Consider the following 19392-nt stretch of genomic DNA (forward strand, 5'->3'; position numbering starts at 1 on the left):
GTGGATCCTTGATAGTAGAAACTAAAGCAGTTTGCACATCTCAACAACATGAATAAGAGTGAAGAGGGTTCGACGATGAAGAAGGGCCAACAAGTACTGCAAGCATGAAAGTCTCATAGACTTTTCCTTTAGTGCTGTGAGCTTCCATCCATCCCTGTGTCCCTAGGTTTGAGGAAGGAGTTGGTGGTTGCGTTTTTGAGTGACTAGGCTCAATAATCCGTTGCTGAGCAGGACGGCGGGGGGCAAGGGCACGCATGTTTTGCTCTTTATCCATAGGCTGGCCCATCAAGGTAGTGTTTCTATCAAGACACTCTGCAAAGAAGTGACCCAGTTGACCACACAAGAAATAATGTCCAGTAAAAGTACCCCACTTGAGGCGAAACCAAAGAGGCCACATACTATTGCAATTGAGGTGCAACCACTTGCCCTCTTTTTAGTTGTCCTCAAAAGCGCACACATGTTGTTTCTATTGACTGCCTTTAGACTAGGGGGTACCAACACATGGCCAACAGCAGCCATAGCATCCTTGAGAAAGGCCCAAGAAACAACTGGACACCGCTCCACTTCCACCCATGCCGGATATGCCTACTTGAGTAGGCATTGAAAATCTGCCATAGGAGGCCAAGAAACAATATGCACCAACTGTTTATCAAAGAAGAGGGGTGGTTGACGAAGAAGAATGTACCAAGCTAAGAAAGAGCAAAGCACTACCTCATAGAAGCCACATGGACCAGCGAAAATCCACACCATCAATTTGAAGAAGAGGTACCAACCACTAACCAATCCTGGTGAGGATAGGAATCTAGCCTATGAAGAAGAGAATAATACCTTGCTTATGAAAGGTAGAAAAGAAATGAAGAAGCTCATAGGTATTCACCTATGCATCCAAAATCTCTTCCTCCTTGCAGGCAAGAATCTCTCTACAATTATGCTCGACATACTCCTCCAAACAAGACTTAGAGAACTCTGACAGCTGCTCCCAATTTGGCTCTTGGAAATCTGGCAGATATGGCAAGGGAGAGGCCACCTATGCATACGAGCATAGCGGAGAATCGCCAAGATCAAGGGCTCAGAGACAACAGGAAAATCTCCATGCTTGCTGCATATGATAGAAGGCTGATCATCACAGGGTGATGAGGCCATCTCATCATTATAGGGAACCATATCTTCTTCTTCTGCACCATCTTCGACATCCATGGTTGGGTTTCAGGCTGCGGGAATCAAGTCAGTGCAGTCCATTCTGGTAAGTCAGTGCAGTCCATGAAGGGGCATCAGCCCTGAACTAGAAGGCACAGCAGGGCCCTGCAAAAGACAGCTACAGGGCGCAGCAGAGGTGGCGGGCTACAGACAGAGGACAGGAACAGGGCGGGAGGCAGATTGGGTGTTGTGGCAGAGCAGTGTGCCCAAAGGGCACGCAGTGTGCAGGTCGGCATTGGAGACACGTCCCACAGGCGTGTGCAGGCAGACAGGTCACACAGGCTGCAGGGATGGTGCCCAGAGCAGCGGAGGGCAGCCGAAGGAGTGCAGGTTGGCGCTGGAGACAGGGCGCACAGGGGCTGCAAGTATGGCACGCAGGCAGACAAGCTCTCTCTCTCTCTCTCTCTCTCTCTCTCTCATATCTCTGGATTTTGGTTTCAAATATGGTACTCTTGTACGGAATGTCATGAGGATATGTAATTTTGAAACCTCACTTGGCATGTGGATTAATTTTTAATCACATGATTAAGTAAATGTTGCACATGTGAGGTGCAACTGGGGTTAGAGTAAATTTACAAGCCCATCACCCCAGAAAATCACGAGATATAAAAGGCAAAAGTTGCTATAAGTTATGTTACACAAGTACTTGGTGGTATCTGGTGTCAATTCTTGGCCTAAGTCATTCATTTGGCCACAAGTGTTAGTTGGTGACACTAGAGAAGTGACATTTAATAGTACCTAACGCCGATCTAATGGTCAAAGATAGCATAGAGAAACTTGGGAGTGGAAGATGCCCAACCAATTTAATTATTGGCCAATCAGATTATTTTTCTGGGCACCGAAATAATTATTAGATCAACTTTCAGTAATTAAAGGCTGAAAATAAATATTTAAAGATGGATAATGTTGCAAAAACCATTTGGAAAGGCTGCCACTTGACAAACTTGCCCATACAAGCTGGTAAAATGCTGAAGAAGAGGAAAAACAAGATCATTCTTGCTGTAGCAAATGTGGGGGAGCTGTGAGTAACCATGGCCAGCCTATTTTCAGCCATTGCAGCTAGCCATGAGTGAATTTTGAGGAGGCTATTGTAGATTCGAACCCTCCACAGCTGAACGATTCCATCCAAGTACAAGGTGACAGCTGAATTGGATGTCTCAACTGTAGGCTACGATAGCATTTAATGCTGTTGTAGCAAGGTAGCACCTGCATTTGACTGATTTTCAGTCATTCTTCGTGATGAAACTCTGAATTTTCTCTCTCTACAACTTTCTCTCTCATCTCCCAGCCATTTCACAACCTTGCTCTAAAGATCTCAGCATTTGGCCTCTTGGAAGCTGAGAAATTGCAAATTTCTCTGCTTTAAACCCTCATTTACAACAGTAATTAGGGTTTAGCAGCAACCTCGGGAAGCGTGCCACAAATTGGAAGCTCCAAGACTTGGATTTTTCAGGGCTGAAGATGAATTTCAACTAAATTTAGGTGGAGGACTAGCTAGCCATTGAATTTGGGGCATTTCCATCGTCTATGAAGTGGGTGAAGGCCAATTAAAGTGCCCGAATCAAGGGGCAAAACTGATTGAATACTTACTAGTTACTTTGGACAGCAAGGGGAGTTTGGATTGCGAAGGGGATCGGGAGAATCCCATTGTAAATCAACTTCTTCTTCAATAAAGCTAAAGAAATACCAAAAGAGGCGCCAATTTTCGGGCCAATTGGGTGTGCATTGTTCAAAATCAGTAGGTAAATTTGTATTCTCAGATTTGAATTTATTGTTTGCTGCTGTAATTAAGTTGTAATCAGGGATTTACCACCCATCCATGGAAGGAAGGCTGGTTTCACAAAAAGCTAAATAATCAGCCAACCATGGCCCTAGCTTATGTAGGATGCAAAGTGTCCTACTTATGATCGGATTGCGAAGAGGCAGAAGCTCTCTGTTAACTTGATCATTATATGCTTGCGATTGGCTAGCATATCATCCACAAACTTGAACAGAACATTCTTATCAGTTTGAGAGGTACAAATTAGTGGGGAATTTAGTAAAGATGTGTAAACAGAGCATCAATTCCTTCATTGAAGGGTTTCCAGTCTTTGGTAGAGCTGCAAATTGGACAAGGGCATTTCATGTCTCAGGATCAGCTTTGCTGTTGAGAACAGATCTTTGGGTACCCTTCCCCAAAAAAGAAATTTGAGCTCTAGTCTCTTGCAGGAAAACTAATGAGCTTCTGGGTCTGCCCAAGGCAGAGGTGATTAAATTCCAACTAATTGCAATAACAACCTGCATTTTAGTGCAGAATCAGGAAGCCTTGGCAGATGTCGCAAGGAGCTATGAACAGGATGTCATAAGTAGGGAAGCTCATTCTTATTCCAGCAACCAAAAGTCCCAATCTCTCTCTGTTTGGTGAATGCCTATTTCACCAATAGTAAAGAAAGGAAAGGGCACCAAATGTCTGCACAAGAGATCAGGTTGTAAGGATAGCGCACATGCCAGTAACATTGGACCCAAAAAGCTAGGTGGAACATCCACTTTGGTACCACTGTTAGCTAGAGTGAGGACATACAAAACAATACAGCCGAGAATGTCAAGTGGGAAAGCAGCTCCATGCACAACACAAGATGAAACAAGCCTTCCTTCCCGGATAGGGTGATAATTGACCTGATTCAACTGAAATTACAGCAAGCGACAAACTCACAAATCCAAAATCACTTTACTGATTAACCTTGGACAGCCGACACCCGATTGGCCCCAACAACTAGGAGCCATGTGGTATTTCTTTAACTTCTATTGCTCTAAGGTGAGTACACTCAGATTTGGACTGATCTCCTTCAATCTTCAATACAAATGGCTTCCATAAATGACCAGCAACAACAATAATCAATTTGCCCCTTGATTTGACTAAAGATTGGGCACAATTTGATATTGGGCTCTTGCACGCATGCTAAATCAAATGGGAATGGACTGACCCTTCAGATCAGCTATATATTCCCAATTCACAGCTGCTACTCTAAGCTTTGGGTCTTCAATTACTAGGCACGGATCACCAAGTGACTGGGAAACCCTATTTTACAATTGGGTTTCAACAGCAAAAATCACTGCTGTCCTTCAAAGGCTAGAACATGCTGAGAATTGCTGAGGGAATGTCAGAGAATGAGAGAGAAGCTTAGGAGAGAAATTTCAGAATTTCATCACCAAAATGTGCCCAGATCTACTATCACCTGCTGCCTAGGCCCTATACCATCAGTCACCTGCTGTTTGGCAGCCCCAAACCAGATCAGCTACTGTTCTTGACCTTGTGGATGATGTCACTTGCAGTTTGGACTGCCTCTAGAGCTGTCGCGTGCTGCCAATGGGTCCTCTGGTGGCTGCCAATGACCCGAAGCTGCTTCCAACAGGCTGGAAACCTCTCTCACTGCAGCTCTCCTCCTCTTTCTGCCTCCAGAATGGATGGCACCACCCTCCGCCAGCCCCAACAGCCTTCTCTCAGCTTGGCATGGGCAAGTTTGCCAAGTGGCAGCTTTCCAAAAGCTTCCACTATTAGTTATTTAATTTCAGAATTAATTTTCTGAAAATTAGTTAATTATCCATTTGACCCTATCCTATAATTGGCTGGTGCCCATCCACATTTAATGTGCTAACCCCTTTGGAACTTTAAGTTATTTCCAACACTAATTGGCCTTAGACTAGCATTTAATGCCTAGCCCTACACTCACCATGTGACATTTTGAAGGCCCAATTAACGTCCTAGGCCCAAACTGGCACAAAGTACCCACAACTACATCTCCATCATAACTAAATACAGCTTTTTCCACCAATGTCACACATTGCATTCTTAGGGTATTCGGGCTGCCACCATGACTTAACTAACATTCACTTCACATGTGCACAACCTAACTATGCCAAAGCTAAGTATAAAAAATACACCCGTGATAGACCTCCCCCTTAACATCCTTGTACTCGTCCCTGATTGCACTGCAACGTGACACACGCAAAAGTATTATGCCAAAGCTAAGTATTAAAAATACACTCGTGAGAGACCTCCCCCTTAACATCCTTGTACTCGTCCTTGATTGCACTACAACATGACACAAGCAGAAGTACTCAACTAGAAAAAGCATAGGCATCAAAAACATCGATTGCTATTATTCAACTATGCTATTACCAAACACATGCTGAAATTTTTCAGCCAACATAACTAAATCTCAACTTATCAAAAACGAATCATAACTACTAGCAGAACCACATGGGATGCTTCCATTAACTCTGACCCGAAATTGTTTTGACCAAGCAATCATAATGAAGCATGAACTGAGCATAAACCATAGTTAAATTGTCAATAGCATTACGTAATATTGCCACCAAATAGCTGAAAACCAATGATAACTGATGCAAATGTATAGACTCAAAGCCATGGTAAAAACTATACCCATTTGAATACCAACTACAATGACTAATACAATGAATAGTGATCTCATGGGAAACATACTGTTAGCAAATAGTACCCTGAATGCATATTGAATACATCCAAGATCCACTACGTATACGAGTTGTCCATCACTAGAGAAGTGGAAGTGTTACCTCCCCCTTGAGCATCAAGTGGTGCTTTGGACCTCTCACTCTATTGAACTTGAAAGAGCCGGATCCAAAGTCAACTCTAGCTAAAATACATTGAGCTAAAGCTGTAGCAACAATTAAGGATGGTTTGCCAAGTAGCTATTCCATCCATTGGGAAGTAATTTTGAAACTTCACCATGTACCTTTTGGAAACTTTACCTCTAAGTTTCCTTTCTTTGTGTGCCAAAATCTTCTAAAGTACCAAAATCTCATCCAGCTCCTTCAATTTCATCAAACATATCCTCTAGCACATCACCATGACACGCAAGAAGTATTATGTATCCACCAATGTGAAGGCAATTTCAGCCTATATACCACATCACTAATTTTTCCCAATACCCAGAAGTACCCATAATAACACGTCAACTTTGGATATTGCCTCTCATCTTTTTAAGCCTAGCCTTTTCAAAATGCACCAATACCCAATCATCCTCTACAAACTCTAATGCATATCTATGGCGATTTGCTAGCTTTTTTTGCTTTTCTTGTAACCTATTAAGTGCCTATTTAACCTTATGATAGGCTACATCCATGTTTTCGATATACCTATCAGTCTCAAATATATTGTCCTTTGTATATAAGATCAGTGGAACTTTCCTTCCACCCTTAACTATCTCAAAAGAAACTTTATCAATGGAACTTTCTTACCACTCTCAACTATCTCAAAAGAAACTTTATCAATGGAACTGTGTTGTTATAAGTAAACTCAACCAAGGGAAACTATTGTTTCCACTGTACCTCATGGTCTGAAATACAGCACTGCAAAAGATCCAAGAGTATGGAATTAGCCTCTTCAAACTTATTATCTATTTGTGGATCAAAGATGAAGAAAATTTGAGCGTTGAACCCATATTCCCAGACAGCCCCTTCTAAAACAAATTGGTTATCTGAGGGTCTCAATCACTTACAATAGACTCAAGTATACCATGGTACTTAAAGATATGCTACATAACTTTTTCCTTACAAGAATGAGATGACCTTGCTTACTAAACATGCATACGATGGTCCAAATCCATCATTCCTTGGAGAAGTCCTCAAAATATCAAAAATGAAATCCAACAATGCTCTATCAAGGCCTATCAGGTATAGGCAAAGGATGCAACAAGTTTGGAATCTTTTGCCTATTATACTTGATTTTCTAATATATAATGCATGTGCAAACAAACTGCTCAACATCATGTCGCAAAGCTAGTTAATAAAAGAAATGCTTCACTACCTTAACCATAATATCAATGCCTTTATGCCCATTGCCTTAACCATAGCATCAATGCATCTATGCCCTACATATGAAAAAGAATGACTCTTAATCATCACTTTCAGCCTCAACTATTTTGTGACACGCAACTGCCCATGCATCATGAGAAACGCATCTCTAAGCACATAGTGCTCGTGCCTTTGGCCATTGCAAAGCTGATCATAAACATTAACAAAAATCTGAATCAACTGTGTACTAATCTTTCACGGCATCCAACTTAGTGTGGTAAACTGTAGTAATCACTGAAATCTTATGCTTTCTAGACAATGCATCAACCACTATTTTTTTCTTACCATCGATGTGCACAATCTAAAAAATGAAACATAGAGAGGAATTTCACACATTTCATATGTTTCTCAGATAGCTTCTCTTAGTAAGAAAATTGTGCACTATGTGATGATCAATCTACACTAAAGCAGCCCCAAGAAGATCATATTTCCATGTAGAAAGTGCATGAATTATAGAAAGTGATTCCTTCTCATTAACCAGTAGATTATTCTCTACATCATGAAGACCATGGCTCTCATAGGCCACTTCCTATATCAAAAACAACCCCCATGTTGTTACGAGATACATCACATTGTACTACAAATGACTTTCTAAGATCTAGCATTATAAGCACTGGATCTAAAGTCACATTTTCCTTCAACTTCTCAAATGCTGAAATATCCACTCCTATCCATTAAAAAGAAACCCCCTTCTTTTGCAAAGCATTCAATGGAGAAGCAATTTCAACAAAGTACTGAACGTACTGTCCACAATAAGAATAGAAGCCCAAAAATTTACAATCCTCATATACATTCTATAAGTTTGGCCATGCACGTATAGCTTCAACCTCTGCAGATCCATATGTACACCATAGGCCAATACAATATGCTATCAAATAGTCTTTCTCATGCAAAAAGAACTCGGCTTTCTTATCATTCATCACCAACCAATGCTTACGCAACTCATTAAACATTATAGCCAAGTGCTTTCTATACTTCACTTCATTCTTTGAAAGTATATCATATCACCAAAGAATGTGCCCATAAAAGCTCTATGTGGTCTAAAAATTATGTCCATCATTCAATTGAAAGTGATAGGAGCATTCATAAGCCCAAACGGCATGACAAGAAACTCATAAAGACCAAAAGAAGTACAAGAGGTTGTTTTTAACATATCCTCAAGCCTAATATGTATCTAATGGTATCCAATTTTAAAATCAATGTGGCTGAAAATGGCTGCCCCTTGCAATCTATCCATGATATCATGTATCCTAGGAATCGGAAATCAATTCTTGATTGTGATTTATTCAATGTGCAATAGTCAGTGCACATATCCCATGAACAATCCTTTTGCACCAAAAGCATTGGAGAATAGTAAGAAGATGAGTTATACTGAATCAGCCCCTTTTCTAACCGCTCATTAACTTGGCTCATAATCTCTTCCTACTAGATTACACTCACCTAATATGGTGGCTTATTAGGAGGGCTGCTTCCGAGGATCAAATCTATGGCATGATCCTCTAGTCTTTTAAGGGATACTTGTCAAAAGCTCATACAACAAGAGATTTCCCTTTCTATCAACAATATGGATCTTGCCCTTATGGTGAAGAGTAATAACTCTGTCATGGGAGTCAATCACTACATGTATACAATGGCACAAAGGCATACCAATAGATCACAACCCTTTAGTGGTGCCTATGAAGAACTCTTCATTGTCTACATAACTCTGAATGTGCAAGCGAAGCTTCCCAATGAGAGGTGTGATGGGCTCTACATGGCACTTGCATGCCATATCAATCTCTCCCATGGGACCTATCTCATCTTCTCTAATGCCTAGACGAGCAGCCATGTCTATAGAGATAAAGTCTGCTCATGCTCCATTGTCAAAGAAAATTGATGCATGTTGATCTCTAACTTTACTCCATGCTCTACAAAGTTCCATTGCATCATCGATGCACTCATCATAACCCTAGCCGGAATCAAACTAGCTAAGGTTTTAGGATTTTTCACCTTAGGATCGCTTTTATTTTCAACATTACCAGCTTGCTTCCTTTTAAGATAGACCCTTGCCATATACCCTCTTCCACGACACAAAACATTTATTTGTAACCGTCGATTCTTTACATTGTGCAATTGATTTCCAAGTTCTTTCTTATTGTTTTTGCCTCTTATCAACCCTATTTTCAGATCTGCCCCTCTTCTCGGCCTTAGAAGACTTCTTAGTTGGCTTATCATCATCATCCTTGAAGCCTATACACTTTCCACATAAAATAGCATACGTTGTACATATAGTCTCTATGAGTTGTGGCATGCTAGTCACAGTGGTCTTTTGAAACCAGCCTTCCTTCTTGGCAAGAGCGGTAATGAACTAATTTAGCACTAATTACAACAAGCATAAAATACATGAGTCTGAAAATAAACACTTTACTACTTAATCTTGGACAATGCACACCTTGTGGGCCCTAAAAACTAGTGCACCTTGTGGTATTTCTTTAATGTGTATTACTAAAGGTATGTGAAAGTATATTGAGATCAAGGATAACAACATATCTACAGGATTAAAGTGCATTATTGTTTCATGCTTATGAAAGTATTTCTCTGACATAATGATAATGCATGTCAATGTGCTTAGTACAAGCATGAAAAACTAGATTCCTCACAACTGCCATGGCACTCTGACCATTAGTATAGATAGAAGTGGGTGATTATTGTCCCACGCTAAGATCAAACAAAAAGCGTCTGAGCCATATGCATTCCCATGTAGCTATAAATGCCGCCTTGTATTTAGCTTCATAGCTAGATGTAGCCACTGTAGACTACCTCTTGCTCAACCACCAAATACATGAATCAGCAAGCATGAAACAATTACCATGAGTGGACACTCACATGTCAAAGTAACCAGCCCAATCACTCTCTATGAATGCATGCAAGTAAAGAAAACTGCCTTCAGGAAGAAAAAACGACCTAATATCTAAGTGCCTTTGAGATAATGAAAGACATGTTTAACCGCTTGCCAATGTATAATTCTAGGGTTGTGCATAAAACATGCCAACTAAGAAACCCCAAACTGAATATCCAGTTGTGTATTATACAAATATAATAGATAGCCAACAACCTACTGATGAAGAGAATCATCAAATGGATCTCCTGCATCCTCATGTGTAAATCTGTGGCCTATCTCAACTAGAGTAGAGATAGGCTTGCAGCCTTGCATTTGAAAATGCTCAAAGAGCTGATCCATGTACTTGGATTTTCACAAAATAATGCACGCCCCCCCCCCCCCCCCCCTACAATAAACTATATGCCAAGGTAGTAATGCAAGTGGCCAAGATCTGTCACATCAAAAACATGCTGCAATTCAGATTTCAAGGCTGAAATTTGTCTCATGAGGTCCAGTCAACAGCATATCATTTAGAAAAAGAAAGAAAATCAAGTGATTATTCCCATCTTTGTGGATATAAAGCGTGCTTTTAGTGTGTGAATTATTGAAACCAAGAGCAATCAAATGTGCATGTATCTTTTTGTACCATGCCCTAGGTGCCTGCTTCAAACCATAGAGGGCCTTATACAACTGTCATACATTGCTCTCTGAGCCTTTCTAAACAAAGCTAGGAGGTTGCATGACATAAACCTTTGCATGAAGATCACCATTCAGAAAAGTTGTTTTCACATCCAAGTGATCCACATGCCAATCAAAATGGGCAGCCAAAGCAATGACACTGTGAATGGTGGTCATACATGAAGTGGGTGCAAACATCTCATCATAGTCAATCCCATGCCATTGAGCATATCCTTTGGCAATAATACGTGCCTTACAATGATCAATGCTACCATCAAATTTGTGTTTTAATTTGTAAACCCAATTTGTGCCTATAGCATGCTTGCCAATAGGCAAGTCACATAACTGCCATCCAATGTAAAGAGACAAGTTCCTCATTGCATGCAATAGCTACAAGTGCCTCTACAACCAAGTTACCTTGTGCATGGTGAGTGGCTGCTCTAGTTCTCTCAGAAGTGGAACACGTTGTTTGTTGTCCCCTAACATATCTAACAACCATCTAGGGACTATTTTAGCTTCCTAAATAGCAGCCCTCTCATCAACCACTTCATCGCTAGCAATGCCTTGATCAATGGGCTGATCAAGCTACTGTTTAGCATGTGTTTGTTGCTGATTTTGCTGCTATAAACATTCAATAGGTTGTTGAAATCAACTGAAATCAAATGCACTTTGCTGAAAAAATGGCAACAAACTATCAAACATGTCCATAGGCCCCACATTGGGCTGAGTTTTACAGTCCATAAAGGGTTGACCAGCATGTTCAACAAATACCACATCTTGAAGGACAAAAATCTTGTTCGTGGTGGAGGATTGGTACAAGTGGTGCCCGTTACTTTTTGCATTATAACCAATAAAAATTTGCATTTGATACCCTTGTCTTGCAATTTATGTCTTTGTGGTTGTGGCACCAAATCATATGCCAAACAACCAAAGACACGAATGTATGACACCACTGGTTTTCTAGCCATTCCAAGCTTTGTAGGGCATACATTCAACCAATGCTTTCGTGGGGCTACGATTCAATACATACACTATACACATAATCACATCAAGCCTAAACTTTGAGGGTAGTTATTGTTGAAAGCATACGACTTGTTTCCATCAAACTGCAATTCTTTATTTCAACCACACCGTTTATTGAGGTGTGTAAGGTGTAGTACATTAATGTGTAATGCCGTGTTCAGCTAAAAAAGAGTTAAACTCTCGTAACATGTATCCCCCCCTCCCCCAAAAAAGATCTGTACAGAGTGTAATTAGCTTGCATCCACTGCCCTTTTCAACCAAGGCCAAGAAGATTTTAAAGCATGCAAATACTTTTGATTTATGTGGAGTCATGCCATCAATGAAGGTAACAAAGTTCAAGTATCCCTCCATGGATTTAACACACATGGATCCACAAACATCACTATGCATAAGCTATAATTTCTGATCAACACGCATAGATCCACCTTTGGAAAATGAAGCACGATGCATTTTGCCAAGTACACAACTCTCATATACATTATGAGTAAGTGCTTTCAATGAAGAGAGATCTAGCACCATATTTTTGCATCTCAAGCAACGCAAACCGCAATTATTAAGATGACCAAATCAAGCATGCCATAACTCAGTATTATCCATAATGGTGGCATCAACCTATAATGCATCCTCTAATGCTCTCCTCTCATATAAATCAAGCAAATAGAGGCCATTGTACAATGCACCAATGACAGTGAGGGCATCCCCATTACTATAAACATTGATACTCTCCTCTCATATAAATCAAGCTGATAGAAGCCATTGTACAATGTATCAATGAGAATGAGGGCATCCCCATCACTACAGTCATAGACACTACATCGATCCATGTGAAACTTAACCACAAAACCAACACATGCAATGGCTGAAACTGAAAGCAAACTTTTCTTTATACCAGGCACGTACAAGACCTTTCAAGCATAATAGTTTTCCCATCTACTGCAATAATGGAAATCTGTCCAATACCTTGAATTGCATACAAAGCATTGTTTGCATATACAACTGATCCCCCCATTGTAACATTTGCATATGATACAAACAAGTCATAAAAGGATGTGATGTGCTGTTGTTTTCAACCACTAATAAGCCATGCGCATGTGAAGAAGGATCATATGAACAACGCACAACAAAAGCCTAAGACTAACCAATGTCCAAACTTGCTAAATGTGTTGTTGCATCCTTAGCACTCACTGAATTTTCAACAACACTCATGCTCAATTGTTTCCTCTTTTCACTTGCCATCCTTTTTCTGCATTCTTCAATAACATGCGTCCTTTTCCTGCAATTATCGCATCTCTTCTTCTTAGCATCCTCATCCTTGGTGCTTGAAGAGTCCATGGAAGAAGCTATTTTGCCTTATCCTTTGAGTTTGATGGTTGCCATGACTTCCCTTTATTCCTATGCAGCTATCTATAAATGCTTGATTTTCCATAGTTATGTTAGAGCCATTAACTCGTGATTACTCTTCTTGCAATAAAAATGGCACCAGCACATCAAACCTATATATGGAGGTATCTCCTTTTCCACGCAAGTGTAGTGACAAAACTTCGATAAGTATCAAGTCAGCTAGCCAAGTCTATAGAAACAAGAGAGGCATTGGATATTATTTCATCAATATTTGTGTGTTGCATCGTTATATCCTTGGCATACGTCATGTATACATCCACTAAATCACCCTTTGTCATGTGCTCCATCTCAAGCCATTTACACAAATAGGCTACATGAGCCTCATTGCGTACCTGATACAACAAAGCAAGCTTATCCCAAGCATCCTTGGTCATTATACAAGACTGAATATGCAAGATAAACTGTCTTTTGCACAATATCGCAATCAAAGCGTGACCTTGGGCATCACGCCCATCCCATCTCAACTAGTCTACAGTGGGAGGTGCAACAAAGGCTAAAGCGGAAGATCCACAGGCAACAATGGATGAACTAGATGAACCTGTAGCATTTTGTGTAGCCACGTCTATAGGCCTAACTTCTAAACCACATCCATAACCCCAAAACTACTTGGCACCTAAGATATACTTCATCATGTATGCCCACATGGGATAATTCATTCCATCCAAGTTATCGAAGTTCCCAAACATATTGAGCAAATCATTTTTCCCTACCATTCCTTGCTGCAAATTGTTGGTATTTGTGAACAACTCCTGTCCAAAGTACAAATGCAAGGGTAACACAAAAATAACGCAAAGAAAAGACCAAAACACTTACAATTTTTCGCAAAAATTTATGATGGCGAAAAAAAATTTGCAGCTGAAAAGGCTCCAATGTCCACAAATGTTGGCCATTGGCCTTAATGATGATGAATTTGAACAAAAGCCCCGAATTTATTTGCTAACATTTGATGGGATTAGGGCTTGAATATGAAAAGCCCCAAATTTTTGGCATGAAATTGTGAATTTTTTGTGCAGCGAACACAAAATCCCCAAGGTTTGGGTGAAATTTGGGGTTTTTAGCCAAAAGCCCCAATTTGTTTGAAGAAATTTGGTGGAAATTGATGACTACTACATAAACCCCAATATTTGTGTCTATGAAGAGACTACATGCAAACAAGAGCTTGTGTAACTCAAAGGCTATTGAAGGAATAATTATTTATGTTATTTTTAAATTGAATTTATCGAGCTGTGGAACACAAGCAATCATGGCATTAAATGCAGTTGTCACATCAAGTGGGTCAATGCCAAAACTACTAGGGGAGAGGCGACCAATGTGATGGGCTGTGTGCTGACGAAATGCAAGTTGTCAAGTGTAAGCAAGTGTCTAGAATGGCAATAATGACGGACAGGTTGCGGCAGAAAAACGCCAGTTACAGAACAATGTCTGAAGCATGTTTAGGCTGTCATGGCTGTAGGTGCACACAAAGCTAGCGATTGGTCTGTTTCAACCTAACATGCAAGACAAGATAGCCACACCTGGTGCAACTTGCACAAGCTGCCGACGTGTAGGACAGGACAGTTGGCGTGGCTAATGTGAGGATGAGCTAATCAATGAAGGCAATTTCACAGACTGTCGGCTAGGAGGAGAGCAACCAAGCATGAGGCTTAATGGCAACTCAAGCGATGATGATGACAACTAAAAGGTATGGCATTGATACCACTATTAGGTTAGGATTCAGCAGCACATACACACACTCGCACAATGTTTCAACCTGGTGTGCAAGACAAGACAGCCAGACCTGGTGCAGCTTGCGCAGGCTGCGGAAGTGCAGGACAGGATAGTTGGCGCAGCAGATGTGAGGATGAGCTGATCAATGTAGGCAGTTTCAAGGACTGTCAGCTAGGCGGAGAGCAGCAGAGCACAAGGCTCAACGGCAACTCAGACAGTGATGGCAATGGCTGAAAGGTATGGCTCTAACACCATTATTAGGTTAGGATTCAGCAGCACATGCGCGCGCGCACACACACACACACACACACACAAACAATGAACAAGTGAACAGCAAGAGAAGAGAGTGCTCAAATGTCACATCCACTATGTGAGAATGATGTGAACACAGAATCCCTAAGGTACTTAGTACCACACCCATTAACAGGTGCTCATACAAGGAAAAAACCCTTCTCCCACTAGAAGGTAAAGAGTACCCATGGATAAGGCAGCATTTACACCAGAACTTTGGAGGAACACAAGTGTAAGAAAATTAAGTAGAATTTGCAAATAAAGTATGGATAGTCTTCAACTTACAATCTTGGATTTAGAAAACACACTTCAACTTGAATGGGCATGATTAATTGAAAATTGCAACTCTGATCTTCATTCTCCGGCCATTGCTCTAATTACACAGCAGAAAGAAGAAATAAACTATACTATGATACAAAAACCATAATATGATACTCCACCCTCAAAGGGAGTCCAGAGAGACTGGTAACACTAATAATCACCAAAAAACCTGCATCACCTATTAATCTTATCACTGAAAATATATCAGTTGACGCTTCAGAATGTTAAAAAGCAGTAGATGAAGCCCATCTGTGTATCACATGCACCACATTCTAAGACCAATACGTACACTTCAGAATATTAAAAAACAGTAGATGCAACCCATTTGTGTATGAGCAGCACCACATTCTAAGACCACTTTGTATGCTGCCAGAGACCTTAAGCGGTTTAAAGATATAACATCATTTAGTTTAAAGCAGTAATCGATATACTACCATTCTTGATGACTCAGTACATTCTAAACCCAAAAGCAGTTGCAAAGTCTGTGTACCTCTCACCAGGAGAGGTACACAGGAGAGGCACTTCCAATTTACCTTGATTGAAAATGCCATAGGCAGTAAGGTGTCAGGTACTAAAGCATCTTCTGGAAAATTCCGCAATGCATGAACTAGTTTTTCAAATGGTAACTTTATCTGTAGAAACCAGCACACAGAAACTACGTTTATATTGAGTGCACTTGGCAAGCCATCAGAAAAACAACTATTGTAAAAAATAATGAAATGCTTACTAAATCATCTTGGCAATGCTTCAGGAGCGCCAAGCCAACTTTGAAAATTATTTTTACACCCTGTATTAATTCCAAGTCAATATCATGTACAGAACCAAAAAAAAGGACTCCCGGCTCCTAAAGCTGCACAAATGCTACTTGATGAGCAGGAATCTTTACGAGCAACAACATGGAGAGAGTATTTTTCTTACTTTTTGTTTCATATAAGATTAGTCCAATTTTATACAAATAATCTATGACTTTTACTCATGAATTTCAATTGAAGCCAAATCATATACTAGCAGGCACACTAGGATCTCAGATCCATTGCCTTCATGTTGTGCAACACCAGGACAAGCTGTGAATCATGTCAAAAGCAGTTCTTGTGTCTTTGGCATTCAACAAATCAGTCAGACATTCTGAAATAAAAGGCCAACGTATCAAGGATTCAATAACAAGGCTGCACTTGTTTGCACAAGTGAGATAAGGGCTCGAATGAGTTACCCTCTCCAAGGTATGCGACATAATCACATGACCTCATATACCATAAAGTGGCTGGCACATGCAGAAATTGGATGAGTCCCCTTGATTCTCATTTCTTCATCAACACTGAGCTGCAAAAAGCCTCTAATTCTGCTGATCGCTAGTCACATGTGTTAGGACATGGGACAGAAAGAAACTATCATCTCTGGAATCCTCAAGTCCACAAAATGATTGTCCCTTGTGGCTATGGTTACTGACATGCGACTGGGATGACAGGCCTCTACTTCCATACTGACAATGGCATGTGACGGCGATGAGGAGTACCAGAACACTCTTTACCTTCATCCGCTACAAAGGTGGTCCTTCAAGGGGCCAAAGGAACACTGCTTAATTTTAATTTTTAAAACTCTTGTAATATTGAGGTCTACAAAATATACATGTACTTTTTTGTGGGGAGTACTTGAGTAAATGGTACACGCTTCTTTCCAATCTGTTCAAATAAGTGCTTCTTTTCTCTCTCCCTCTCACCCCACACTGCACCCCAAACCCCCCAATCCCCTCCCAACTGACTTGCTTTTGAAACCATGTTCTGTATTCTAAAGATACAGGCAACAAACAAAAGAATTGGGAAAATGCAACCGATTGCTTCTCCAAAGCAACAGTTTTCCTGTATCCTCTGCCTTGGGAAGTTCTAGAGCCTATGTTGGAAAGTAACTATTTGGATAAGGGCCTTTGCCACTATGGGTGGTGCTCCCATCTCTACTCTGATAATCTCATGTGGTACAGAGGGCTTACTCCGAATCATCCTTGAAATCATCAATACTAGGGGTCTCTCCATTTGCTCCCATCCCTCATATATCTCCTCTCCCTTGGGTAGTGGCTGATCCTATGTGGCTCTCCTCGTGTGATGGAGCCTCGATCCCCATACGGGGCTCGCACTAGAGTCAACTAGATAGCTAGCATTACAAGGGGATACTGAGTGCTGGTATGCTCGGAAAGAGGCATGGTTACAGCTACATGGATTACACATGGATCACCTCCCACCACTAAAGTACAGCTTAGATTTCCCTCACTTGGAACTCAACCAAGAGAAGCTGAACCGCATCATCAAGGTGGACATTATTCAAATACACACAACTAGGACATGGGTGACACCTACTACTGAGGATCCGGGGACGAAGATGACTTTCTATCAAAAGCATCTTCTACACATATCCCCCAATGGCTTTGTTATCTGCCCGAGATACATAGATGCACACCTTCTCATGGTGTATGATGAACCATTGGACAACTCTGTATATCCTCACATTAGCAACAAATCAAGACAAGTAGATACGACACAGACTCCCTCCCCCCGAAGGATAGGATTTGCCAACTCTGCCAGCTTGAGCCGCCAAAGATTGAGCACTACGTATACGAATGTCTAGTGTATTATGAGATCAAAGGGCACTTCCATTGCCTGTTTAGAGGGATTTGGGCCACTATCCAAGGTGATGGATTTCTCGGATCAAAGATGTCTCGGGCTCTTCTTACTGGAGCTACATCATCATAGAGAGCACCTCTTATGGACCAAGGAGCAAAGACAAGGAGCCGCACAGCAGCATACACTTATAGAGTTCTATAAAGCATCGACTACTCCCTCCACTAGAGAGCCCTCATCGGACAGACTACTAGCCCCACCATAGGGAACCACACTAGACACAACCACAAAGAGATGTAGAGCCCATCGCCCACACCCAGCTAGTCCACGCCCTTGTAAAAGGAACCATCTGCATATATAGAGGATACTACACTATCATCGAGGGACCATACCTCACCACTTCAACTTCTCTATGCTAGATAGACCCATGAGAGATATCTTGGGATGAGTGTCTCCTACACAGTTTCACATTGTATCTAGCATAGACATCATTTTGTGCTCATCAGCTATGTATTTTTTATTGCTTGTTTTCCATTGGTTAGTCACAGAATTAGATAACAGCTATTTTGGGACTTGAGAAAATTCCGACTTTTCAGATGTAACATTTTGGTCTTAAGTGGCCGATTTGGCATTTTGTAGACGTTCATAAAACTCCGAGTGGGTGGGTGGGTGTGTGTGTGTGTGTGTGAACATTACAGAAAGTTAGAGAGTAGACAAGAGCCTAGGAGAGAAGCACTTGCAAATTCAAACGTGCATGAGCAAAACCAACTGAAAGCTCCACATATCAAACCCACCAAACATCATAGTTTTTGTGAGCCTTGCAACCATCGCCCAATAAAATTATTGGTTATTGGCCTTGTTGTTGAAAGAAACCTACAGTGTGCCGATGTTTATGGACACATAGCATTCACTACTATTTTCTAGAGTGTTCCAGCAAGAGAGGAAGCTCATTCTGGTTATGCAGGTTATTAAGTTCTCTTTGCAGTCAGCCTCTCTGCTGCAATAACCCTGTTCAGCAAAACACCAAGTCAATATACCAAATATTATTGATCCTTGTGAGCCTCGTAGATCAGAGAGAATGTTGTAGAGAAAGAAAATTCAGACTTCCATCGCAAGAAAATGGAAGAAATCAATTGCTACCCTATCTAGATAGTCATGAAAGGTGTCTCCACTAATGAAACACCCCAAATATGATGTTGATTGGCCGAAACAGCCCTGAAACTAAAGGCGCCTATCGTTGTAGTCTCTTCTGGGCAGATTACCAATTCTTGGAGGGTCTCTTTCTAGCTAGAAATGGCTTGTGCAACAGCAATGGCAAACTCCTCTCTCTCTCCCAACCTCAAAAACGTTTTTCCCACAAGTTTTGTCAAGTGGCAATCTTCCAAAACAATTTCCAGCATTATACACCTTATTAAATTAATTTTCAAATAA

At 40.9% G+C, this 19392-nt stretch overlaps 1 protein-coding gene across 8 annotated transcripts in view; it reads right to left on the minus strand.

Annotated features, from left to right (window-relative positions):
- The window catches only part of LOC148018378 (uncharacterized), a 118774-nt gene that overhangs the window by 18707 nt on the left and 80675 nt on the right, over positions 1–19392 (minus strand). For all 8 annotated transcript variants that reach the window (XM_087661400.1, XM_087661401.1, XM_087661399.1 and 5 more), the window contains 2 exons: positions 16080–16139; positions 15886–15984 (listed from right to left, as the gene is read on the minus strand). In XM_087661400.1, the coding sequence (XP_087517526.1) occupies positions 15886–15984; positions 16080–16139 (159 nt within the window). The remainder of the gene's footprint in view (positions 1–15885; positions 15985–16079; positions 16140–19392) is intronic.

Source organism: Lygodium microphyllum, chromosome 21 (genome assembly GCF_053477565.2).
Source record: "Lygodium microphyllum isolate KBCC chromosome 21, Lygodium_microphyllum_v1.1.10, whole genome shotgun sequence".
NCBI lineage: Eukaryota > Viridiplantae > Streptophyta > Polypodiopsida > Schizaeales > Lygodiaceae > Lygodium > Lygodium microphyllum.